The sequence below is a fragment of the Nomascus leucogenys genome, chromosome 10, assembly GCF_006542625.1.
Source record: "Nomascus leucogenys isolate Asia chromosome 10, Asia_NLE_v1, whole genome shotgun sequence".
NCBI lineage: Eukaryota > Metazoa > Chordata > Mammalia > Primates > Hylobatidae > Nomascus > Nomascus leucogenys.
The window spans coordinates 54225874-54251681 of NC_044390.1; the positions used below are offsets into that span (position 1 = coordinate 54225874).

At 49.3% G+C, this 25808-nt stretch overlaps 1 protein-coding gene across 1 annotated transcript in view; it reads left to right on the top strand.

Moving 5' to 3' along the window:
* CPAMD8 (C3 and PZP like alpha-2-macroglobulin domain containing 8) overlaps positions 1 to 25808 on the top strand; it is a 134511-nt gene that overhangs the window by 76268 nt on the left and 32435 nt on the right. Inside the window, exons 20-26 of the mRNA XM_030821854.1 lie at positions 71 to 302; positions 5010 to 5163; positions 6256 to 6386; positions 12420 to 12471; positions 21566 to 21864; positions 22578 to 22803; positions 25458 to 25634. Of these exons, the coding sequence (XP_030677714.1) occupies positions 71 to 302; positions 5010 to 5163; positions 6256 to 6386; positions 12420 to 12471; positions 21566 to 21864; positions 22578 to 22803; positions 25458 to 25634 (1271 nt within the window). The remainder of the gene's footprint in view (positions 1 to 70; positions 303 to 5009; positions 5164 to 6255; positions 6387 to 12419; positions 12472 to 21565; positions 21865 to 22577; positions 22804 to 25457; positions 25635 to 25808) is intronic.

Here is a 25808-nt window from a genome sequence, read left to right on the forward strand (position 1 = left end):
TGCCCACTTGCCCCCCCGAGGCATGGCCCTGGAGAAGGGCCCCCCATCATGGCTGTCTGTCTCTCCACAGTGACCCATCTGGTGAGGAGACACTCAGTGTGAAGGTACCGGACTCCATCACCAGCTGGGTGGGTGAGGCCATGGCCCTGTCCACCTCTCAGGGCTTAGGCGTCGCCGAGCCCTCCCTGCTGAAGACCTTCAAGCCCTTCTTCGTGGACTTCACGCTCCCCCATCTCATCATCCGTGGGGAGCAAGTCAAGATCCCACTCAGTGTCTACAACTACATGGGCACCTGCGCCGAGGTACTCAGCCCCCCAAATACATAGCCTTCCTCCATTCAGTGGGAAGTTGGGACTGCATTGGTGCTATAAAGGAGGCAGGGGTGGGACAGTGCCGGCTTGGGGGATTTAGGAGGGCGAGAGCCTCTATGATGTTGGGGAGGCAGGGATGGGTGGGCTTAGCCTGGGGGGCTTTGGGGAGGATGCGTCATCTGTGCTGTCAGGGAGGCAAGAGTGGGATGAAATCAGCCTCTGATTTACCAACTGTCGAAGCCGGGTGGGGAGGAGGTGAGGACGCATGTGTGTGAGTGAGAGGGACTTGGTGTAAATGGAGCTGTCGTCCCTGACTCCCTGGCCTAGCAAGGGCATGCCTGGACTGGTATCATATATGATAGCACGGAGCTTTCTCTGTAAAGCGCCAGATAGGAAATATTTCCGTCTTTGCCAGCCATACAATCCCTGTGGCAGCAACTCAACTCAGCCCTTATAGCATAAAAGCAACCTAGATGATCTCTTACCTGAACAGATGTGGCTGTGTTCCAATAAAACTTGATTTCTAGACACTGAAATCTGAACTCCATAGAATTTTCACCTATCACAAAATAATCATTCTTCTTTTAATTTTTTTCCCTCCTGACCATTTGAAAAAGATGAAAACCATCTTTAGCTTGTGGGCCCCACAGAGACAGGTGGTGAATCTGGTTTGGCCTGTGGGTCTTAATTCGCAGACCCCCCACAAAGTACCAGGAAATCCTGGTGGTGAACAGAGAGGGTGCTTGGAATCCCGGTTTATACTCATAGAGCTGCTGATCTTGGGCACGTTATTCAATCTGTTGGTGTGTTGGAGCCTCGCTGGGGGCTAAAGGGTTAAATGAGTTAGTCTCAGTAGACACTGAGAACATTAAGCAGGGCTGTTTTTTGATGATGTTATTGGGATTCCAGTGTCTGCCAGAGGTGTGCAGTGAAGGCCAAAGCTCTCTCTTGGAGGCGGCAGGAAAGGCTGCTGTCCTGGTCTTCTTGGGCTAGTAAGGTAGCCCAAACCAGGTGGCTTAAAACAACAGAAATGTATTGTCCCACAGTTCACGAGAAGAAGCGTGAAGGCAAAGTGTCATCAGGGCTGGTCCCTTTTGGAGGCTCTGAGGGAGAATCTGTCTATGCCTTTCTTTCTCTCTCTCTTTTTTTTTTTTTTTTTGAGACAGGGTCTTACTCTATTACCCAGGCTGGAGTGCACTGGTACAATCACAGCTCACTGCAGCCTCGACCTCCTGGGCTCAAGCAATCCCCCCTCCTCAGCCTCTCAAGTAGCTGGGACTACAGGTGTGCACCACCACGCCCGGCTAATTATTTTATTTCATTTTCGTAGAGATGGCATGTTGCTCAGGCTGGTCTCAAACTCCTGGCCTCAAGTGACCCTCCCACCTCGGTCTGCCAGAGTGCTGGGATTACAGGCATGAGCCACTGAACTCGGCCCCTCTCTCCCTCTCTCTTGGCTTCTGGTAGCTTGTGCCAGTATCAGAAGACCCCGTCACCCAGGATGTGAGATCCAAGCTCAACCTTGGAGCGAAGTGGTTTGTGTTTAGATCCCACTCACTCAGTTTTGGTGGGGCATGTAATTCTGCAGCTGGTGCTGGGCTGACAATTTTACTTGCATTTTTTTTCTTTGAGACAGGGTCTTGCTCTGTCGCCCAGGCTGGAGTGCAGTGGCATGATCCTGGCTCACTGCAACCTCCGCCTCCCGGGTTCAAGCAATTCTCCTGCCTCAGCCTCCTGAGTAGCTGAGATTACAGGCGCCTGCCACCACGCCTAGCTAATTTTTGTATTTTTAGTAGAGACGGGGTTTCACTATGTTGGCCAGGCTGGTCTCAAACTCCTGATCTTAAGCCATCTGCCTGCCTTGGCCTCCCAAAATGCTGGGATTACAGGCATGAGCCACCATGCCCGGCCACCTTCATCATCTTATCAAGCTCCTGTGTGGGCCAAGGAAGAAGGGTCTGTGATGGAATCGTTCACCATTAGGAAGCTCAAAGAAGCATTGTCATGGGTTCAGGGGCCTCCAGGGAGTGAGTGGCAGAGCTATGTGTTAGAATCAATGTCTACGGGTGCCGGGACAGCCCAGAAAAGGGGAAGTCCCCCTGAATCTGAGAGTCTGCAGGTGATGTTTGAGTCAGGCATCGGGGCGGGAAGGGCATTCGCAAAAAGGGAACAGCATATCCAAGCAACAGAAGCAGGAGGCAGCTTGACCTTTCCTGGGTCCTGCCTGAGACAGTTTGGCTTGGCTTTGGGGTCTGGTCAGGGAAGATGGAAAAGCAGGTGAGGAGGAAGAGAAGGAGGAGGTCAGAGGCTCCTGCCATTGTCTGGGCAAGAGGCAAGGAGGCAGGAAGCAACCAAGGCAGTGGTCACGGGGTGGCTTCAGTGAGGGATAAATGGGAGGTGTTAGACTCAGAATGGCCAGGTAGTGGTGCCCAGCATCCTAGCCTCAGTCCTAACCTTTCCAATCCATCCTTTACGGTTCTTTTTATATGGATTATGGTTGGGAGGAATAGGATCTCGGTTTCCAAAAGAAAGAATACACACAGACTATACCCTGACCTGTAGGGTGGCCCCTAAAGGGAGGCTTCCCTCTGAAACCTGTGAGCAGAATCCCCAGGTGTCCAGCTTGGCTCTGAGCGCATGCTGGGGTCTAGCTTTTCCAGTAGGAAGAAGGAAGTCCTGCTGGGCAGCGTATATGCTTAAGGACCACCCCAGCTTGTATGACCATCCCCAAGATGGAGAAAACAGACCCATTCAGACCCTCCAGTGGGGAGCGCTCGTCATTTCACTCAGGACCTGGAAAATGGCTCACTGACACTGTTGAGTTTCTTTCTTTCTCCTTCTTTCCTCCCTCTCTCTCTTTCTTTCTTTCTTTCTTTCTTTCTTTCTTTCTCTCTCTCTTTCTTTCTCTTTCTTTCCTTTCTTTCTTTCTTTCTCTTTCTTTCTTTCTTCCTTCCTTCCTTCCTTTCTCCCTCCCCTCCCCTCTCCCTCTCCCTCCCCTCTCCCTCTCCCTCCCCTCCCCTCTCCCTCTCCCTCCCCCTCCCCTCCCCCACTCCCCTCCCCTCCTCCCCTCCCCTCCCATCCCCTCCCCTCCCCTTCCTTTCCCCTCCCTTCTCCTCCCTTCCCCTCCCTTCCCCTCTCTTCCCCTCCCTTCCCCTCCTTTCCCTTCCTCTCCCCTTCTTTCCTTTTCTTCTTTTGATGGAGTCTCGCTTTGTTGCCCAGGCTGGAGTGCAGTGGTGTGATCTCAGCTCACTGCAACCTCTACCTCCTAGGTTCAAGGATCCCTCTGCCTCAGTCTCCTGAGTAGCTGGGATTACAGGTGCCCACCACTACGCCCAGTTTTCAGTAGAGATGGGGTTTCCCCATGTTGGCCAAGCTGGTGTCAAACTCCTGACCTCAGGTGATCTGCCCGCCTCGGCCTCCCAAAGCGCTGGGATTACAGGTGTGAGCCACCGCACCTGGCCTCTTTCTTTCTTCCTAGGAAAATGCTACCTTGAGGGGGATGTGGGGATTCCTGATGTGCACCCTGCAGCAGCCATTGGCTCTCAGATCTAGCTGGGCCTTTCTTTTGGCAGGATTCAGGACTCTATCACACGTGCCACTTCACATTTTCCCCGCATCCTTCCCTCCACGTCACACCTGCAGCCTCTGTGCCAGCCCTTGGGTGGGACAACATTCTGAGGCTCAGCAATCACTCATGTCTTGATCAGCCATTTCTTTAGTTCCTAGCGGGGCACCCAGTAGGTGCTCCACATATGCTGGTTGGAGAAATGGATGTGGGGCAAAGATTTCCTCTTAGATGGAGGGGTTGCAAACGTGCCTGCATATGCACCCACAGTGCACACGCACGCACCCCACAAAATGCACACACATGCACACAGAGACCAGTATGTGTGAGCATGCACATGATGCACCTGCACACATCGTCATGGTATACATATGCACATGTACATGCATGATACATGTATACACATGCCATGCTTGCAATCCATACACAGACATGCACATGGAGACCCATGCATGCATCCATAGCACCTGTGTACCCATATAGGCACACACATGCATGCAGAAACTAGCATGCCCATACAGACACACACACAAATGCATGTCCACATGCCTTCACCCGGTAGACGCACATGTGTGCACATGCATGCATGCACATGTGTATGCAATCTGTGCTTGCATACATGCACACACGTGTGCACCCAGGGACACATGCATTCACAGCACACATACGCACATGAATACACACACACGTGCACACACAGAGCTATACTCTGACATCATGGAGCTGCACGGTTGGAGAGAGGGTCAGGAGAGGCACTCTGTGTACCTGCTGTGGGAGAGGTTACATCCCTCTGGAGTCCCGGAGTGGATAGACATGCAGGAGAGGCAGCCCTGGCTGGAACTGGCAGCTTCAGTCCGTGGGAGATCTGGACCTGTGAGGATACGGAGGGCTGTGGGGAGGAGAGGGCTCACAGCAAGTCAGATGGGCATGAGAAGGCCAAGTACGGCACCAGACAGCAGAGGGTAGTTTTTTCTGATCGGAAATAGAAAGGGGACCTTCCCGGGGGGAGCATGGCGCTTTGAGAGGCTGACAAGTCTGGTGTGTGCAGTGAGTGGTGGGATGTGTGTTGGGCCTCGAGGCACCGGGAGGGGGCCTGGATTCCAGGCACCATGAGCCAATGCCACCCTCTGCAGGTGTACATGAAGCTCTCGGTTCCCAAGGGCATCCAGTTTGTTGGGCATCCTGGCAAACGCCATCTGACCAAGAAGATGTGTGTGGCCCCTGGGGAGGCTGAGCCCATCTGGGTCGTTCTGTCCTTCAGTGACCTGGGGCTGAACAACATTACAGGTGAGGGCACCACAGTTCTTGGGGTGTCCCCCCTCTGCGCGCTGCAAAAGGGTCCTGGCATTGACCCCATTTGGGGATGAGGGGTGGATGGGGCAGCAGGTAAGGTCAGGACTGTCCCAAGGAAAATGGGACAGCAACGGAGACAAGCAGAACAGAAGGAATGGGCCCAGGAGGAGTGGGGAGGCAGGCCCTGGGGTCTCACCTGTTGGGGGAGCTGGGCTCTTAAGGTGCCAACCCAGTGTAGCACACACACATGCAGACATGCATACACACACAAATCCACACACACACACACACATGCCCACATGTGTAGACATGCATACACACACAAATCCACACACACATGCCATGTGTAGACATGCATACACACACACAAATCCACACACACACTGCCCACATGTGTAGACATGCATACACACACAAACAAATCCACACACGCACATGCCTGCATGTGTAGACATGCATCACACACACAAATACACACAGACACATGCCTGCACATGCAGGCATGCATACACACACACACAAATCCATACACACACACGCCCACATGTGCAGATATGCATTGCACACGCAAACCTGTACAAACACATGCACACATGCACACACACGCACACACATGCACACATGCATCTATACATATAAACTTGTACACACAAACATGGAAAAATGCACCTACATGCATATACACACAAGCATATGTACAGATACACACATGCATATGCACACACAAATTTGTACACACACATAAATGCACACACATGCATATGCACACACAAACTTGTACATACAAGCACACACAAATGCACACACAAACTCATACACACAAATGCACACATGTGCATATGCACAAACTCGTACACAAAAGCACATGCACAAGTGCATGCATGTGCACACATGAGCCTGTACGTTCAAACACATGCATACATGTGCAGACATACACACGTGCATGCATGCACACATCTGCATATACACACGCACATGCGCGCACACACATATGCATGCATGCACATCTGGGATGAGGATAGGGATGAGACAGCCCCCATCTTGGGTGGAGACCTGTTCTGAGACCAAGACATCAAATTTCTGCAGCCAAAGCCCTTGCTTACGGAGACGCAAATTGCTGCCGGGATGGGAGGTCCAGCAAACACCCTGAGGAGAATCACGCCGACAGGAGGGTCCCCACTGGGGTGGATCACGTGAGGCGCAGTGTGATGGTTGAGGTAAGGCCGTGTCCTCATCTCTGGTGCTTAGCCAGGGCCTCATTCCTTCAGCCGTGAAGCTGGGGCCAGCTGGAGTGTGTGGTCTGAGGCTGAGCCAGGGCCTGGGCAGCCTTCACCGGTTGTGCTTGAGAGCTCGGGGTGCCTGGACTTTGGGGTACTTCCTCGTTGGGGGATCATGGTGGTCCGGTCCCTCCCTAAAGTGCAGAGCGGGCTTTGGTGAAGCAGCCTGGGACTCTTCAGGGGCTGCAGCAAGTGCCCCCTGACCCCTGGGTGAACTATTTAGGAAGACCATGTCCCTCATCTCGTGCTTGTCATAGGCATTTGTGGGGACCATGACTCAGCATTTGGGGCATTGTCGTTGGATGGCCTGTGTAGGAAGGACACAGAGCCGCAGGGGGCAGAGGCAGGCTCCAGGATCTCACAGACCCCCGGCTATGAATCTAGGATTGGCCACTTACCCACGGTCTCAGGAAGCATCCTGGCTTTCCAGCCCCGCTCTGTAAGACAAGAGGGGCTCACCTTCATAAGACCGGGTGGGAAGCCAGAGATGACACACAGATGTCTCCGGGCTGAGCGTGCAGTAGCCACCATGCCTCATCTTTTCTTGGCTGCTTGGACACATCAGAGCCCTACTGAGGCTCCATTTGGTGCTGCACCAACAGCAGCCCCTAATAGCAGCCCCAAGGGTCTCACATTCCCCAAAGGCCCAGCTGCAAACAGCTGCTCTCCCTCCTTGCTGGGATCCTGCTGGCCCTGAACACAAGTGGCTTCTGTCAGCACCAGGAGTCATGTGCCCACTGGGCAGAACTCCGGAGCGGTGACAGTGGACAGGTCATCGCTGTAGTGTCGTTGATGCGATGTGATGGATTCCTCGGGGACAAGAGTGCTGTCAGGTGGGGACCGAGATCTCTGTGAGCCAGCAGGATGGGATGGTCCAGATGGGGAAATGCAGAGACCCCCGGTCACCCTTTGCCCAGCCAGGGCATCCTCCCTGGGCCACAGCCTGCCCTCCTAAGGCCCAAGAAGGAGGCAGTGAGCCCCTCTGAGCTGCAGAACCTGGAGGCCTGGTGTTCCTGCCTCCTCCCCTTACAGAAGGGATTTCTCAATGCACGCAGAGGGACTCTTGAGGGTCTCCTTCCCTGGAGCCTTTCCTCCCATCCATGCCACAGAACTGTCTCTGCACCTGCAGTATCCACTTGTCCGGCTTCCTGGGGGCAGCTCTGGGGAAAGATATAGGCATCAGAAGACTTGAAATGTTAATGCAAAAGATGAAGCTACAATTAGAAAAGCAATTTATGAAACAAGAGGCACCAGAATGTGTGGCTTGATAAGGCAGCAAAATGGTCCTCCTGCCTCTTCTCACTAGAGGGCTGTGGGCGCCACCGGCTGAGCTGGACTTAGGAGCAAGAAGCTGAATAGGATGCATGGGCTGGTGGGGAAGCATCACCTGTGCATGGCCCATTACGGGCGCTGTACCAGGGTGGGGATGGCTTGGCAGGTGCAAGGAGTACGGACACCGCTCTGCCTTGCTCCCCTGCTGGCCTGCAAGGGGATTACGATCCTCCATGTCTGCTGGGAGGTTGAGAGTTTTCAATCATCTCCACGTGAATTTCACTTCATTGAAATTCCAAGGAGCAAAGAGGAGGCAGGAATAATTCGGGCCTCACTGGAGTGATTGGAGGGCTGGCCAGCCAGGGAGTGGGCTCTGGAGTGAGAGCCCCAGATTTGGATGGAACCACTGGATGGTTAAATGAGAGTGTCGGTGGAAAGCCTCTCATGGTGTCTGGCCTGTCTACTAAAGACTCATGTGCTGTTGTCACACAGGCATTTATAACAGTCAACTGGGGAATCCCAGACCAAAGTCAAGGATACACTTTCTATTTTAGGAAATGTCCATCAGCTGATGAATTAGAGAAATGAATGTGGGTCACTGAAATGTGATTCCCTCAGTGGAATATTATTCAGCTGTGAAGGGCCGGGTGCAGTGGCTCACACCTGTAATCCTCATGCTTTGGGAGGCTGAGGCAGGAGGATGGCTTGAGGCCAGGAGTTGGAGGCTGCAGTGAGCTATGATTATGCCACTATACTCCAGCCTGGAAAACAGAGCCAGACCCTGTCTAAATAAATGAATAAATAAATAAAGCACTGATCCATGCTACAACGTGGATAAACCTAGAAAACGTGATACTGAGTGAAAGAAGACAGACACAGGCCAGGCACGGTGGCTCACGCCTGTAGTCTCAGCACTTTGGGAGGCCAAGGTGGGCAGATCACCTTAAGTCATGAGTTCGAGACCAGCCTGGGCAACATGGCAAAAGCCTGTCCCTACTAAAAATACAAAAATTAGCTGGGCATGGTGGCACACACCTGTCATCCCAGCTCCTCAGGAGGCTGAGGAGGGAGGATTGCTTGAGTCCAGGAGGTGGGAGTTACAGTGAGCAACAGAGGGACTCTGGTGACACTGCACTCTAGCCTGGGCGACAGAGCCAGACCCTGTCTCAAAAAAACAAAAAAAAATCAAACACAAAAGGCCACATGGTGTATGATTGAATTTATATGAAATGCCCAGAACAGGCAAATCCAGGGAGGCCGAAAGGAATGAAACACAGATCTGTACTACAAGGTTGAAGAAACGCCCAACGGGGCTAGTATTCATGGCGTCATGCCGGCTCCATGTTCTGAGATCTGGCCCCGAGCCGGAAAGGGCACAGAGACAAAGGAGGTTGGAACCAGGATGGACAAGTGCAGCCCGAGATGGGCTAACGCTCAAGGAGCAAACCCAAGCCATGGCAGAGGGGCAGAGTGGAAGAGATGGGCGTCATTGAGGAAGCCGGCTGTGGGGTCCTCTGTGGGCTGAGTCAGCAGAGGTTTCTTGGGACCCAGAAACCATGAGGAGCCCCTGGATTTGTGCCCAGGGCCCCAGCCAATGGTCAGCCAGAGGCACAGTGCATCCTTGTTATATTAGTTTGTTCTTACATTGCTATAAATAAATACCTGAGACTGGGTTATTTATTAATTTATTTATATTACTGCTAGTTTTGGGGATGGAGTCTCACTCTGTCGCCCAGGCTGGAGTGTAGTGGTGCAATCTCAGCTCACTGCAACCTCCACCTCCCAGGTTCAAGTGATTCTTCTTCCTCAGCCTCCTGAGTAGCAGGGACTACAGGCGTGCACCACCACACCTGGCTGATTTTTGTATTTTTAGTAGAGACGAGGGTTTCACCATGTTGGCCAGGTTAGTCTTGAATTCCTTGAATTCCCTATTCCTTGAATAGACCTCAGGTGATCCGCCTGCCTCGGTCTCCCAAAGTGCTGGGATTACAAGCATGAGCCACCATGCCTGGCCATGACTGGATAATTAGGAAAGAAAAGAGGTTTAATTGGCTCACAGTTCTGTAGGCTGTACAGGAAGCATGGCTGGGGAGGCCTCAGGAAACTTACAATCATGGCAGGAGGTGAAGGAATTGCTTGAACCTGGGAGGCAGAGGTTGCAGTGAGCCGAGACTGTGCCACTGGACTCCAGTCTGGGCGACAGAGCGAGACTCCATCTCAAAAAAAAAAGCCACCTGTGGGTTACAATGGCCTGGCCCTGCCCATTGCTCCAAATCCCTTTCCCAACAAGGGGCCAGGCTGGTAGACAGGGGGTTACTGAGGCCTAAGCAATGCTTCTGGGGCCTTCCCTGGTGCCCCCCAGCTTAGCAGATGACCTGTGGGCTCCACATCGGGCCTAGCAGGTGTGAGATGAAATCCTGGCAGGTGGACGGCTCGGTGTAGCCTGAGATGGTGTCTTCAGCCTCTCAGCACCAACCCTGGGAAGTTTACTAGGAAGTGGATGTGAGTGGGGACAAGCATCTCCTGGACTCATGTGTCTACATGACAATTTCAAGGAGAGCTTTGGAATGAAAGTAGGTAAGGATGAGAAAATATAACAAGAACTGACTGTCAGTAGCACTGAGAAGACTCCAGAGCCCTTCTGAAGCATGATAACCCCATCACAAGGTGAGGTTGGGGGTCTTTATCCCCATCTTAGAGATGATGAAATGGGGGCCCAGAGAGGTTGAGTGAGTGGCCCTAAGCCAGTCAGCAGGAATGGTTGTATTAGGATTCACCAGAGAAACAGAAATCCCCCCCACACACATACATAGAATGAGATTTGTTATATACACACACTCCCACACATACATCCGTAGGACAGGTTTATCATAAGGTACTGGCTCATGGGCTTATGGAAGCCGAGAAGTTTACAAGCTGCCCTCTGCAAGATAGAGACCCAGGAGGCTGGGTGTGGTGGCTCACGCCTGTAATCCTAGCACTTTGGGAGGCCGAGGCAGGCAGATCACCTGAGGTCAGGAGTTCGAGACTAGCCTGGCCAACATAGTGAAACCCTGTCTCTACTAAAAGTAGAAAAATTAGCTGGGCCTGGTGGTGGGTGCCTGTAATCCCCGCTACTCAGGAGGCTAAGGCAGGAGGATCACTTGAACTCAGGAGGCAGAGGTTGCAGTGAACCGAGATCGCACCATTGCACTCCAGCCTGGGCAACAGAGTGAGACTCCATCTAAAAAAAAACAAAAACAAAAACAAAAAAACCCCAAAACAACAACAACAACAACAACAACAAAAAGCTAAAGACCCAGGAAAGCCAGTGGTGTAGCTGGAAGGCCTGAGAGCTGGAGAACCAGTGGTGTAGATTCCAGCCCAGGTCTGAAGGCCTGGGAACCAGGAGCAGGAGATCGATGTCCCAGCTCAAGCAGTTGAGCAGAGAGTGGAACCAATCTTCCTCTGTCTTGTTGTATCAGGAGGCGCTCAACAGCTTGGATGGTGCCCACTCACATTGGAGAGGGCCGTGTGCCCTACTCAGTCCTCCAACACCAATGATGATCTCTTGCAGAAGCACTTCCTGGACACGCCCAGATAGAGTGTTTAACCAGCTACCTGGGCATCCCGGAGCCCAGTCCAGTTGACACCTAAAATTGACCATCCTAGGCTGGGCGCAGTGGCTCATGCCTGTAATCCCAGCACTTTGGGAGGCCGAGGCAGGCGGATCGCTTGAGGTCAGGAGTTTGAGACTAGCCTGGCCAACATGGCAAAATCCCGTCTCCACCAAAAATATGAAAAATTAGCCTGGCATGGTGGCATGTGCCTGTAGTTCCAGCTACTTGGGAGGCTGAGGCATGAGACTTGCTTAAACCTAGGAGGCAGAGATTTCAATGAGCTGAGATCACTCACGCCACTGCACTCCAGCCTGGGTGAGAGTGAGACTCTGTCTCTAGATGGATAGATAGATAGATAAATAAATAAATAAATAAATAAATAAATAAATAAATACAATTGACCATCCTAATGGGGAAGGGGCTGCCAGGCCACCTGGCTGCACCTGCCCCATGTTAACCCTTTGAGGTCTGATCCAAGGGCCCCCACAGGAGCCGTGTTGGTCGGACCAAGTTCCACAAGGTGTAGGGGTTTAAATTCTGGGCATCCCTTTTTAAGAGACTGAGACAGCTGCCTTCCGGTATTTGGGGTCATCCATAGAAGACGCAGAAATGAGCACCCAGATGGAAGAGACAGGAGACAAGAGATGTGGCGGACAGACAGTGGGATGGAGACCTATCCTTGGCAGATGCAGGAGCCCCTCTCACAGTGCTCACAGATGTCAAATGAGGCCTCAGAACCTGGCTCGTTTGTCCTCATGATGTACCCTGCCCAGAGGGAGATGGGAGGAAGTGGGTGGCTGGGAGGGTAGGGTAGGGGTGTGGGCCCCATGACAAGTTTAGAAGCAGTTGGTGAGTTTCTTTTGGCCAGCAAGGGGGAGCAGCCTCAGTTTCCCCATTGGTAGGAGCCTGGGAAGTGGGTGGCCCTGTCCTACTCCAAGCACCTGTGATCTTGGTGTGACCTTGCTGATACCACGTAAACCCTGGAAGCACAATTATGTGGTCTGGACTTGAAGTCATTGCTGTGGGAGAGCCAGCTGCTCCGCTGAGCTGACCATCCCCCTCACCGCCCCAGCACTCAGTTCTCCTTGTTTCTTTGTTTCAGGCCGAAGGAGTCCCCCGGGCGTATACCTACAGCGCATTCTTCTGTCCCAGTGGTGAGTCCCCCATGCCCATCCTGCTCAGGTGTGGCCACCTGGCTGGGTCAGGACTTTGGCCTTCCCCGTTTCCCACACTGTGGGGGCTGTCCCGCTGCAAAGTGAGCACCTGCCCTTCCTGGGGGAAGGGGGCACTGTGGTTTAGGAAGAGCGATGTCCCAGCTGGGGACAGGCAGAGCCAGTGAGGGTGGGGCATCCACCACGCAGGGAATGAATACACAGGGATGTGCACTGCAGGCACCAAGCAGGAAGGTTAGGCCGGCCGGGCGCTGTGGCTCACGCCTGTAATCCCAGCACTTTGGGAGCCTGAGGAAGGTGGATCATTTGAAGTCAGGAGTTTGAGACCACCCTGGCCAACATGGTGAAACTTATCAATAATAAAAGTAGAAAGTTGGCCAGGTGTGGTGGCTCACGCCTGTAATCCCAGCACTTTGGGAGGCTGAGGCGGGTGGATCACGAGGTCAGGAGTTCAAGATCAAGCCTGACCAACATGGTGAAACCCCGTCTCTACTAAAAATACAAAAAATTAGCTGGGCATGGTGGCGTGCACCTGCAATCCCAGCTGCTCAGGAGGCTGAGGCAGGAGAATCTCTTGAACCCGGGAGGCAGAGGTTGCAGTGAGCCGAGATCACGCCATTGCACTCCAGCCTGGGTGACAGAGCGAGACTCCAACTCAAAAAAAAAAAAAAAAAGAAAGTATGAAGTTAGCCAGGTGTGGTTGTGTGTGCCTGTAATCCCAGCTACTTGGGAGGTTGAGGCAGGAGAATCTCTTGAACCCAAGAGGTGGAGGTTGCAGTGAGCCGAGATTGCATCACAGCACTCCAGCCTGGGTGACAGAGTGAGACTCCATCTCAAAACAACAACAGCAACACATGAGGCTGGACCTAAAGATCACACCTTACACAAGAATGAACCCAAAATGGATCATGGACTTACACATAAAACCACAGTGCTTTTAGAAAAAAACATAGGACAGCCTGGGCAACATGGTGAAATCCCATCTCTACAAAAAATTAAACAAACAAACAAACAAACAAACAAAAACTTGGCCAGACGTGGTGGTGCACGCCTGTAGTCCCAGCTACTTGGGAGGTGGAGGTGGGAGGATTGCTTGAGCCCAGGAGGTGGAGGTTGCAGTGAGCCTTTATTGTACCACTACACTCCAGCCTGGTTGACAGAGAGAAACCGTCTCAAAAAAATGAAGTAAGGAAGGGAGGGAGGAACGGAGGGATGGAAGGAAGAAAGGAAGGAAGGAGGGAGGAAGGCAGGCAGGCAGGCAGGAAGGAAGGAAGGAAGGGAGAAAGGAAAGAGGAAGGAAAGGAAGGAAAAAAGGAAGGAAGGAAGGAGAAAGAAAAGAGGCAAAAAAAGATCTGCCACCTAGAGCCAAGCATATCATTTTCAGACTTGAAAAGTACAATCTATAAAAGGAAACATTAATAAATAAACCTCATCAAACTTTAAAAGTTTTTTTTTCCACAATAAACCCTGTTAAGGGAGGAACTACAGTCTACAGACTGGGAGAAAACACATTTGCAAACCTTCTCAAATTACTAGTTTTTAGAATATATAAAGAAGTCTCCAATTCAGTAGTGAATAAAACAAGCCATCTAATTAAAAGTGGGCAAGGCCAACTGTGGTGGCTCACATCCGTAATCCCAGCACTTTGGGAGGCTGAGGCAGGTGGATCATTGGGGTCAAGAGTTCAGGACCAGCCTGGCCAGTACGGTGAAACTCCATCTCTACAAAAAATACAAAGAAAAAAAATATTAGCCAGGCATGGTGGCAGGTGCCTGTGGTCCCAGCTACTTGGGAGGCTGAGGCATGAGAATAGCTTGAACCTGGGAGGCAGAGGTTGCAGTGAGCCAACATTGCGCCACTGCACTACAGCCTGGGTGACAGAATGAGACTCTATCTCAACAACAACAACAAACAAACAAACAAACAAAAAAGTGGGCAAAAGAAATAACCAGACACTTCACCGGAGGAGACATACAGATGGCAAATTGCACATAAAAAGATGTTCGACATCATTTATCATTAGGGAAATGCAAATTACAGCATAATGACATACCCCTACACACCACCTATAAGAATGGCTAAGATTAAAAATAGAGCCAGGCGCAGTGGCTCATGCCTGTAATCCCAGCACTTTGAGAGGCCAAGGTGGGTGGAGAGCTTGAGTCCAGGAGTTCAAGACCAGCCTGGGCAACATGATGAGACCCTGTCTCTACAAAAATACAAAATATCAGCTGGGCGTGGTGGCTTGTGCCTGTAGTCCCAGCTACTCGGGAGGCTGAGGTGGGAGGATTGCTTGACCCTGAGAGGCTGAGGTGGCAGTGAACTGTGATGGCACCATCACACTCCAGCCTAGGCAACAGAGTGAGATGCTATCTCAAAAAAAAAAAAATAGTGAACACTAAATGATGGCAAAGATGTGGAGAAAGTGGACCACTCAAACATTGCTGGTGGAAATGTAAAATGGTACAGCCACCTTCGGTAGTTTTTAAAAACAGTTTGGTGGTTTCTTAAAAAACTGAGCATACAGCTACCCCACCACTCAGCAGTTGTACTCCTGAGTATTGATCTCAGAGAAACAAAGACTTACGTTCACACAAAAACTTGTACACAGATGTTCATATTAGCTTTATTTGTAGTAGCCCCAAACTGGAAACAGCCCGGATGTCCTTCAGCAGGTGAATGACTTAACAAGCTGTGCATTCAAGCCTTGGAATACTACTCACTAATAAAAAGGACAAACTATGGATACATAAAACAACTTGTATGAATCTTGAATGAAGGGAATTGAGTGGGAAGAAGATCCCAAAAGATACATTAATTATTCCATTTATATTTTTGAAAGGACAAAATTTTATAAATGGAGGTCATATTAGTGGTTGCCAGGGGTTAGGGAGAGGGAGGAGGAAGTAGGGGATGGGTATGGTTATAAATGGGCAATGGTGAGAATCTCTGTGGTGTTGGGAATGTTTAGTACCTTGACTGTGGTAGTGGATTCGTGTACCTACATATGTGATAAAATTACATGGCACTCACATACAAAGTACAAATAGAATTGGAGGAAGCTGAATAAGATTGATGGATTGTATCAATGTCAATATTCCTGACTGTGATTTTGCAAGATGGGGAGGGAGGGAAACGAGTACAGAGAGCTCTCTGAATTATTTATAACAATTGCATGTGATGATTATCTTAGCAAAACTTTAAGTTAAAAACATTTTAAAAAGCAATACATATGTACAAATACCATATGATTCCACTTATATGAGGCACTTAGAGTGGTCGAAATCATAAAGAAAGAAAGTAGAATGGTGTTTGCAAGAGGCTGGGGGGAGGAGGGAATAGGGAGTGAGTGCTTAATGTAATGGGTGCAGAGTTACAGTTTTACAAGATGAAAAGAGTTCTTGAAATGGGTGATGGTGGTGGTGGTTGCACAACATTGTGGGTGTACTTAATGCCATTGAACTCTACCCTGAAAAATGGTTAAGATGGTAAATTTCATGTTATATATATTTTACCACAATTAAAACATTGTAAAATGAAAAGCAATACATGTGTATTGCAGAAATTTGGGAAGGTAGAAGGAAAAGCATCTCCTCTGTTTCACACCCAAAGAAGACTTCCTTTGACATTTTGTTGTATTTGCTTTCATAGGGTTGATTATTGTTTGTTTTAACATAGTTGTTACTTCACACACTATATAATTATATATGCTGCATTTTTCACTTAACACATTATGAGCACTTTTTCTGGTTAGTATAAAGTCTTTATGAACAGCATTTCAAGACAGCCTCAGAATGTTTCATAATAACTGTGCCATAATTTCACCATTATGGAGCATTTTAGAACGTGTTATGGAACATTTTGGAACATATTACTGGACTTTCTTATAGTACTTCTACTTTTTAATATTGTAATTAACACTTTTATGAACATATTTATATGAATAGTAAAGCCAATAACATTTTAAATATGTTTATTGAGGCATAATTGACATACAATAAATTGCACACATTTTAAATGTACAATTTGGTGAGTTTTAACATATATGTACGTCTGTGAAACCATTGTCACAACTAAGATAACAAACATTTCTTTCACCTCCCAAGAGTCATGCCCCTTTGTAATCTCTCACCCCTGTTTACTCCATCACTAGGGACCACTGAGCTGCTTTCTGTCTCTGTGGATTCGTTTGTACTTTCTAGAATGTTATATAATGGAATCATGTAGTGTGTATTCTTTTTGTCTGGTTTCTTTCAGGATAATAATTTTGAGATTCATCCATGGTGCATGTGTCAATAATTCAATCATTTTAAGGCTGAGTAGGACTCATTGAATGGCTATATCACAATGTATTCATCCATTCATCTGTTGATGAACTTTCAAGCTGTTTCCAGTTTGGGAGTATCTCAAATAAAGCTACTATTATCATTTGTGTCTTTTCTGGGTAACATGCTTTCCTTTCTCTTGGGTCAATAGCTAGGAATGGAAAAACAGAATCATACGGTTCATGTATGTTTAACTTTTTAAGAAACTGCCAACCTGTTTTCTAAAGTGCTCAGGCCATTTTGTATTCTCACCTGCAGTATGTGAGAGTTCCATTTCCTCCCCATCCTCACCTACACTTAGTATTGTTAGTCTTTTTAATTTTAGCCATTCTAATAGATACCCAGTGACATCTCCCTGTGGTTTCAGCTTGCATTTTCATCATGACTAATGATGTTAAGCATATTTTCATTCGCCTGTTTGCTATGTCTCTTTTTTTTTGGAAAAATGTCTGTTCCAATCTTTTAACCTGTTCAAAATTGAGTTGTACCTTTTTTATTGCATTTTGAGATTTGAAAATATATTCTGGATACAAGTTCTTTATCAGATAAATGCTTTGCAAAAATATTTCTCCCAGACCGTGGCTTACCTTTTCATTCATTCTCTTAATTATATCTTTTGAGAAGCAGAAGTTTTTTTATATTAATTAAGTGCAATTTATTATTTTTTCTTTTTATTCATTAATGCATTTGCTATATTTAAGAAATCTTTGCTAAACCCTGTTTTTTTTTCTCAAAATTTTGTAGTTTTAAGTTTTACACTTACAAAGTGGCCATGATTCATTTTGAGTTAATTTTGGATTACCATGCAAGGTATGCATCAAAGTTTATGTTTCTGCATTTGGATAGCCAACTGTTCCAGCACCATTTATTGAAAAGATTATGTTGCCCAGGCTGGTCTTGAACTCCTGGCCTCAAGTGATCTTCCTGCCTCAGCCTCCCAAAGTGCTGGGATTACAGGTGTGAGCCACCATGCCAAGCCCTCTCTTGCCGTCTTTAGAACTATCTTTTTGTCCAACCACACTGGAAAAAAGGGAAAAGAATAAGTAAAAGAAAAGAATGATATTTTTGTCTTTTGACAGTTTGACCATAATGTGCTGTGGAGAAGACCTTTTTGAATTATATCCATTTGGAGATGTCTGAACTTCCTGTATCTGGATGCCTAAATCTCTTGTTAAACTTGGGAAGTTTTCAGCTATATTTTGTTAAATAGGTTTTCTACCCCTTTTGTTTTTTCTTCACTTTCTGGGACACCAAAATTTTGAGTTTTTGGTTACTTTATAGTGCCCCATTTGTCATGTTGGCTTTGTTCTTTCATCTTTATTTTTGTCTGATTGGGTTATTTTAAAAGATCTGTCTTCAAGTTCTGAAATTCTTTCTTCTACTTCATCTAGTTTATTATTGAAGCTTCCTATTGTATTTTGTATTTCATTTAATGAATTCTTCAGTTTCAGAATTTGTTTGGTTCCTTTTTGAATTGTTTTTCTGACTTCTTTGTATGGTTCTTATGTATTCTCTTTTGTCTCACTGAGTTTCTTTTATATCATTACCATTATTATTTCTTGAGACAGGATCTCACTCTGTTGCCCAGCCTGGAGTGCAGTGGCACAATCATGGCTCACTGCAGCCTTGACCTCTTGGGCCCAGGTGATCCTCCCACCTTGGCCCCCCAAGAAGCTAGGACTACAGGCACATGCCACCACACCTGGCTAATTTTTTGCATTTTTGTTAGAGATGGGATTTCGCCATGTTGCCCAGGCTGGTCTTGAATGCCTGGCCTCAAGCGAGTCATCTGCCTTGACCCTCAAAGTATTGGAATTAGAGGTGTGAGCCACCACACTCAGCTAATGTCATTATTTTGAATTATTTTTCCAAGATTACATACATTTTTTTTTACTGGAATCTGTTGTTCAAGAATTATTGTGTTTCTTTGGTGATGATGTCACATTTCCTTGCTTTTTCACGTCTCTTGTGTTCTTACAGTGATGTCTATGCGTTTGGTGTAACAGTTGCTTCTTCCAATCTTTTGAATTTGCTTTCATAGAGGAAGACTTTTTCCTGAAGATGTATCTGTGGTGTTGGTTGGGTACAGCGTTTAGGTTGATTCTGAATGTGTATAGTAGTGTAGTCTCCATACGATTTTTTTAGCTATAAACAGCATCAGTGGTGTCTGTGATTTCCTCAGTGGCTTAGGATGCAGTTATTAGTGGAGACTGTGATGAAGTTTTGCTGGGGATGGGGAAGCCAGATGGACCTGTCCTCAGGTCCCAGTGTTGGCAGCAGTGGGCAAAGCGCCTTCCTTGAGCACCAGGGCATTCTACACTGGTACCAGTGTTAGTGGGTCCAGGTGGGCCAACTCTTGGACCTCCAGGAAGCTTGCTTGAATGCCAGTAGCGGCAGCGGTGGGCCAGGAAGATGGATAGGTTCTTGAGCCCCTGGGCAGTGGGCGTGGCATGGGCACTGGCGGTAGCAGTGGTGGGATGACCCTCTGGCTCCCAAGCAGTCTGCTCTGGTGTTGGTGGTAGCTGTGACAGGTTGGGTAGGCCAACCTCCTTGCCCACAGGTGGCATACGCAGGTGTGTGCCAGCTGTGGTGATAGTGGCACACATTAGGTTGAGTGAGCCTGACATCAGGTGCCTAGGAGGAGCACTCAGGTGCCAGCTGTGGTGAACTAGGCTGGGCAGTCTCAAGGCCTTTGGATGGCACCCTCAGGCACTTGCAGGGACAGAGCTGGGCTGGGCCAACCTATCTCAGGCTCCCTGGTGGTGTGTGCAGTTGCTGGCTTTGGTAGGCAGGGGTGGGGTGATTCTCAGGGCTCTGGTGGAATGCTCGGGTTCAGCCTTGCTACTGGGGAGGGTGCAGTTGCTTCCAGTGACAGCAGCCATATGCAGGTGGCTGGGGAGCATGAGCTTTGCTGATGCTTTGGCCCCTGGCTGCAGCATCCCATAGTGGCAGTTGCTGCAGGTTAGGGAGTTAGCCCTCGGGGCACGTGAAAGTGTGCAGCAGCTTCACTGCTGGGGGCAGTGAGGTCATTGCCAATGGCTTGGGCTTCAGTCCTGGTGGCAGCAGCCAGCCATGGTGGTGGCTGTGAGCAGGGAATGTAAGTGGGGCTCCAGAGATGTGAAGATGCAAGAGCTGTTTGGCCCCCAGGCAGAATGCAGCCTGGCAGTGGCTGGGATCTCGATACGGTGCCCTGCTGTAGCTGCTTAGGGTTCAAGGGTGTGTGAGACCCAGCCTTAGTCCCCTCTCTGGAACAGTATCTTTGCACAATCTCTGTGTATCTCCATAGGCTAGTCTGCGGCCCGTGAGGATCTAGGGGCTCTTCCATGGCTAGCGCTGCTGGAGTCCACAGTGGGAATGGGGACCACTGGGGTTTACTCACTTACCCTTTCCTCGCACTGGGGAGTTACTCCAGGCTCCCAGCCAATTCCCGCCAAGCACCATGCGTTATTTCCATTTCCTTCTTCGCTTTAGGTGTTTCTTGTCACTTCTCTGTTGAAGTCCAGTGTTCTTAGATGGACTAGTCAAAGTGTGATGATCTACTTGCTATTTTTGTTCTTTGTCAAGGAGGCAAGTACCAGATGCCTCTAAGTAGCCCCTCTCCCCACATAATAGTTGATGCATTTGTGTTTCCTGACACCCATATCACATTGTGGTGATTCTTGTCACTTTATGGTAAGTCTCAGTGTCAGAGGGTGCGAGTTTTCCAGTTGTGTTCTTCTTTTTTTTTTTTTTGAGATGGACTTTCATTCTTGTCACTGATGCTAGAGTGCAGTGGCGCAATCTCAGCTCACTGCAACCTCCACCTCCTGGGTTCAAGTGATTCTCCCACCTCAGCCTCCTGAGTAGCTGGGATTATAGGCACCTACCACCATGCCTGACTAATTTTTGTCTTTTTAGTAGAGACGGAGTTTCACTATGTGGGTCAGGCTGGTCTCAAACTCCTGGTCTCAGGTGGTCAGCCTCCCAAAGTGCTGGGTTCTTTACCAAAGTTGAGCTCTCCTAGGTCCTTTTCATGTTTGTATAGATTTTGAAATCTGTTTAACAATTTCTCCAAAAGAGCCTCCTGGGATTTTGATTGGGATTGCTTTGAATCTATAGAACCGTCTGAGGAAGAACTCACATGTTCACAATAGTCCATGAACATGGTCTAGCTTTTGTTGATTTGGGTTTTCAGAGTGTCTCTCTTCAGCCTTTTGCAATTTTCAGCACCTTGCTCATCTTTGGTCAGATTTATCCCTGAGCATCTTATCTTTTTGTTTTTTTAGAGAGAGAGTCTTGCTTTAGAGAGAGTCTTGCTTGTTTTTTAGAGAGTCACCCAGGCTGGAATGCAATGGTGCAATCATGGCTCACTGCAGCCTTGAACTCCTGGGCTCAAGCAATCCTCCTGCCTTGGCCTCCCAAGTAGCTGGGACAACAGATGCATGCCACTGCTAATTTAAAAACATTTTTGTAGAGATAAGAGTCTTGCTATGTTGCCCAGGCTGGTCTTGAACCCCTGGCCTCAAGCAGTCTTCCTGTTTCAGCCTCCTAAAATGCTGGGATTACAGGTGTCAGCCACTCTTCCCAGTACCATTTTATCTTTTGTGTGCCATTGCCAATGCCATTGTTAGGCCAACACCATTCCACCATGTGTGCTGAGTCACAATGAGACCCACTCCTTGTGGTCCTGATGCTCACCTCCAGGTACCATCAGGGAAAGTGGGATGCCTCCAGGTGCCCTCTCAACTCCCCATCTCCTTTCCTCCATCCAGAGAGAGTCCACATCTCCACCCCCAACAAGTATGAGTTCCAGTATGTGCAGCGGCCACTGCGCCTCACCCGCTTTGATGTGGCCGTGCGAGCTCACAATGATGCCCGTGTGGCCTTGTCTTCTGGGCCCCAGGACACAGCAGGCATGATCGAGATAGTCCTGGGGGGGCATCAGAACACCAGGTCATGGATCTCCACCAGCAAGATGGGAGAGCCTGTGGCCAGTGCACACACGGCCAAGATCCTTTCCTGGGATGAATTCAGAACATTCTGGATCAGCTGGCGTGGTGGTTTTATCCAGGTATACAGCAGAACTGCCTGGGGCTTGTGCAGAAACCTCATGTTCCTCCAATATTAGCTGTTTCCTGTTTGGTGCCAGGCTCAGATCAGGGGTCGGGAGGAGCAAGGGAAACATGGGGCACCACCTCAAGTTGTTCTTAGTCTAGAGTCACTTACCAAAAAAAAAAAAAAAAAAAAAAAAAAACCATGTAGCAAGAGCTGTGGCAGAGGAAGCACCCAGGGATCAGGGAGCAGAGAGAGGAGGTAGGGGAGAAAAGAATGGACATGAGCAAGTGAAACAGGGGTTGGGGTGTTTTCTGGGCCAAGGAAAAAAACATATAGAAGCTAACACAGCTTCCCACCACAGGAAGCTAATACTGCTTCCTAGAGGAAGAACATAGCCAAAGTAGGTTTTGATGTAAGAATAGGAGTTCGCTAGGCAAAATGGGAGCAGAGTATGTTCTCCAGGCAGAGCAATAGCATGTGCAAAGGTCCAGAGGTTCCAAGGAGCCTAGTGACTTTGGAACCTGCAGATGCCATGCCTTATGTTTCTGTTGGCTGTTTAATGGATGGGGTAACCTGGTTTCTCTCACCTCTGACTCCCCGAAGACCCTTCCTTGTGCTGTGAGCATGGCTGAGGCTTCTGACCCTGGCCACAAAGCTGGTATCACTGCTACCTGAGTGCCTACTGCCTGCTTCCTGCCAGCATCCAGCAGCCTTGGTTTCTTTTTCCAGGTTGGCCATGGTCCAGAGCCGTCCAATGAGTCTGTCATTGTGGCCTGGACCCTCCCGAGGCCACCAGAGGTCCAGTTCATTGGCTTTTCCACCGGCTGGGGCTCCATGGGTGAATTCCGAATCTGGAGGAAGATGGAGGTGGACGAGAGCTACAGCGAGGCCTTCACCCTGGGGGTCCCGCACGGCGCCATCCCTGGGTCTGAGCGGGCCACCGCCTCCATCATCGGTGCGTCTGTCCCATAGCCTGGCTTGGAGAGGTCAGGGGGCAAGAGCCGAGGTTGAGACTCCAGGCTTAGTCTCAAGCTGGGCTTTGCTGGGGACCTGTGTCTTGGGGTGTCCACCCATGCACCCACTCACCTGACAAGCAGCTTCCAGTGCCTTCTCTATGCCCATCCATGTGCTGGGCATTGAGGCAGCCCAAGAGCTGACCCCAACCCCACCCTTGAGGGAATTCCTAGTCCAGGTGAGATGGCAGATCCTGAGCCCCCCAAGTCTAAGCCATATGCAGAGGTCAGGGTGGGGTGACCCCTAAGAACCTGCAGTGAACCCTGTGAGGGCAATGGGCCAAGGACAAGATCCAAGAAAACACAAATGCCTGAATAAGTCAGCCAGATATGGGGTGCAGGATGGAGGCCTGGGGGGTCTTGGTGATGGGGCAGGTGTCCGGAGCAGTTGCTGAGTAGGGGTGAGAGGCTCTGACTAGGGACATTGGAAGCAGCCTTAGGGGGTCTGTAGGGTTAGGATGTGTATTAGTCTGTTTTCATGCTGCTGATAAAGACATACCCAAGACTGGGTAATTTATAAAGAAAAAGAGGTTTAATTGACTCACAGTTTCATGTGGCTGGGGAGGCCTCACAATCATGGCAGGAAGGTGAAAGGCACATCTTACATGGTCCCAGGGAGAATGAGAGGATGAGAGCCAAGTGAAAGAGGTTTCCCCTTATAAAACCATCAGATCTCGTGAGACTTACCCACTACTGCGAGAACAGTATGGGGAACCCACCCCCATAATTCAATTATCTCCCACCGGGTCCTTCCCACAACATGTGGGAATTATGGGAGCTACAATTCAAGACAAGATTTGGTTGGAGACACAGCCAAACCATATCAGGATACCTCTAGTAGCCCAGGTGCTGGAGGGGAAAGTGGGGATTGTGATTGATCCAGTGCTAGGAGTTGGGCAGAAGGGTGGTGAGATTTTGGGATGGGCCTGAGCCAGGGAGGAGAGGGTGAGAGGCCGGAAGGAGATGGAAGGACCCAAATGAGGGTGTCGAGGCTCTCTCCGACATCAGAGAGTGGAGGCTCTGGGACCCAGGCAGGTAGGTGATTGTGGCCAGATCAGAGGAATTTCGAGTTTACAATTCCTGAGACACAAGAGCAAGACAGAGGTGGATGTGGGGCTGAGTGACTCATGGAATTGAGGGAGATAGAAGAAGAAGCAGAGAGGCAGGAATGGAGAGAAGGTGATGGCTGGGATCCGTGCGCCAGTGCCTTCAGTGACACAGCGGGTGGAGAAGAAGCTGGGGAACCTAGAGCATGGTGATGAGAAAGTAGCCAGGCTGTTTGTGCAACAAGAGGAGGCTGCAGGGGCAATGGCAGCCTCAGCGAGACATGCAGAGAGGCTAAAGAAGGAAAGAAGGGGCCAGGTGCAGTCACTCACAACTGTAATCCCAGCACTCTGGGAGGCCAAGGCAGGTGGATCACGAGGTCAAGAGATCGAGAGCATCCTGGCCAACATGGTGAAACCCTGTCTCTATTAAAAATACAAAAATTAGCTGGGTGTGGTGGCACACACCTGTAATCCCAGCTACTCAGGAGGCTGAGGCAGGAGAACTGCTTGAATCTGGGAGGCGGAGGTTTCAGTGAGCCAAGATCACGCCACTGCAGTCCAGCCTGGCGACAGAGCGAGACTCCATCTAAAAATAAAATAAAATAAAATAAAGAAGGAAAGAAGGTGTGTTCAGGGGACATTGGGGGTCCCAAGGGGGTCCATCAGCAATCTTGGAGACAAGGAAGCCAAGAAGAAGAATACAGAATGTCAAGGGGATGAGAGAACCAGAATTTTTAAAGAGAGAAAACTTTCAAAAATGCACCTCCAACTCCATACATTTAGAAACTTTTTTAAAAATTGAAGTGCTCTTGGTTAAAGAGAAAATCTGAATATTTTAGAAAGAATATTTTAGGGTCGGGCGTGGTGGCTTACACCTGTAATCCCAGCACTTTGGGAGGCAGAGGCAGGTAGATCACCTGAGTTCAGGAGTTTGAGACCAGTCTGGCCAACATGATGAAACCCTGTCTCTACTGAAAAAAAAAAAAAATTAGCTGGGTGTGGTGGCACACACCTGTAGTCCCAGCTACTTGGGAGGCTGAGGCAAAGGCAGGAGAGTTGCTTGAATCCAGGAGGCGGAGGTTGCAGTGAGCCAAGATTGAGCCACTGCACTCCAGCCTGGTTGAGGGAGTGAGACTCCATTTCAAAAAAAAAAAAAGGAATATTTTAGAAAGACTATTTAGAATGGAATGAGAATGATTGTATAGACATACCAATATTTGTGGGATGCAGCCAAAGTTGTACTTAGAGGCCAACATATAGCCTTCAAAGCACCTATTTTAAAAGCCAGGGAGGGAAAAAGCATTGAACAGAATGAAAAGCTAGAGAAAGAAAGCCTGAGTTAAAACTAAAGAACACAGAAGGAGGTGTGTAAAATTGTCACCAAAGCCAGGACACCAGCTGGTCTGAGCAGGCAGAGGGTGCCAGTCCCAAAGGGCAGTTGGGTGGCTGATTGCATGACACATGCAGTCTCCCATCCCTGGATAAAGCTGTCCCTGTTCTCTACTGAGCTGGGACAGCCCCCAACTCAACTCTCTTCTCCTTCCCACCAGGGGACGTCATGGGGCCAACCCTGAACCACCTCAACAACCTCCTGCGGCTGCCCTTTGGCTGTGGAGAGCAGAACATGATCCACTTTGCTCCCAACGTCTTTGTCTTGAAGTATCTTCAGAAAACCCAGCAGCTTAGCCCTGAGGTGGAGAGAGAGACCACCGACTACCTCGTACAAGGTATTGGGGAAAAACTGCCTGGGTCGAGGTGGGAGCAAGGGAGGCAGGTTCAGCCTTCAGTGGAGAAGACCACGCTGGAGGCAGCCCACACACCAGGCGCAGCAAGGGGGAGGAAGTGGGCAAAAGAGGCCATTCAGGGTGGCCCCGATCTGGTCACTGTCAGCGGGAGCCTGA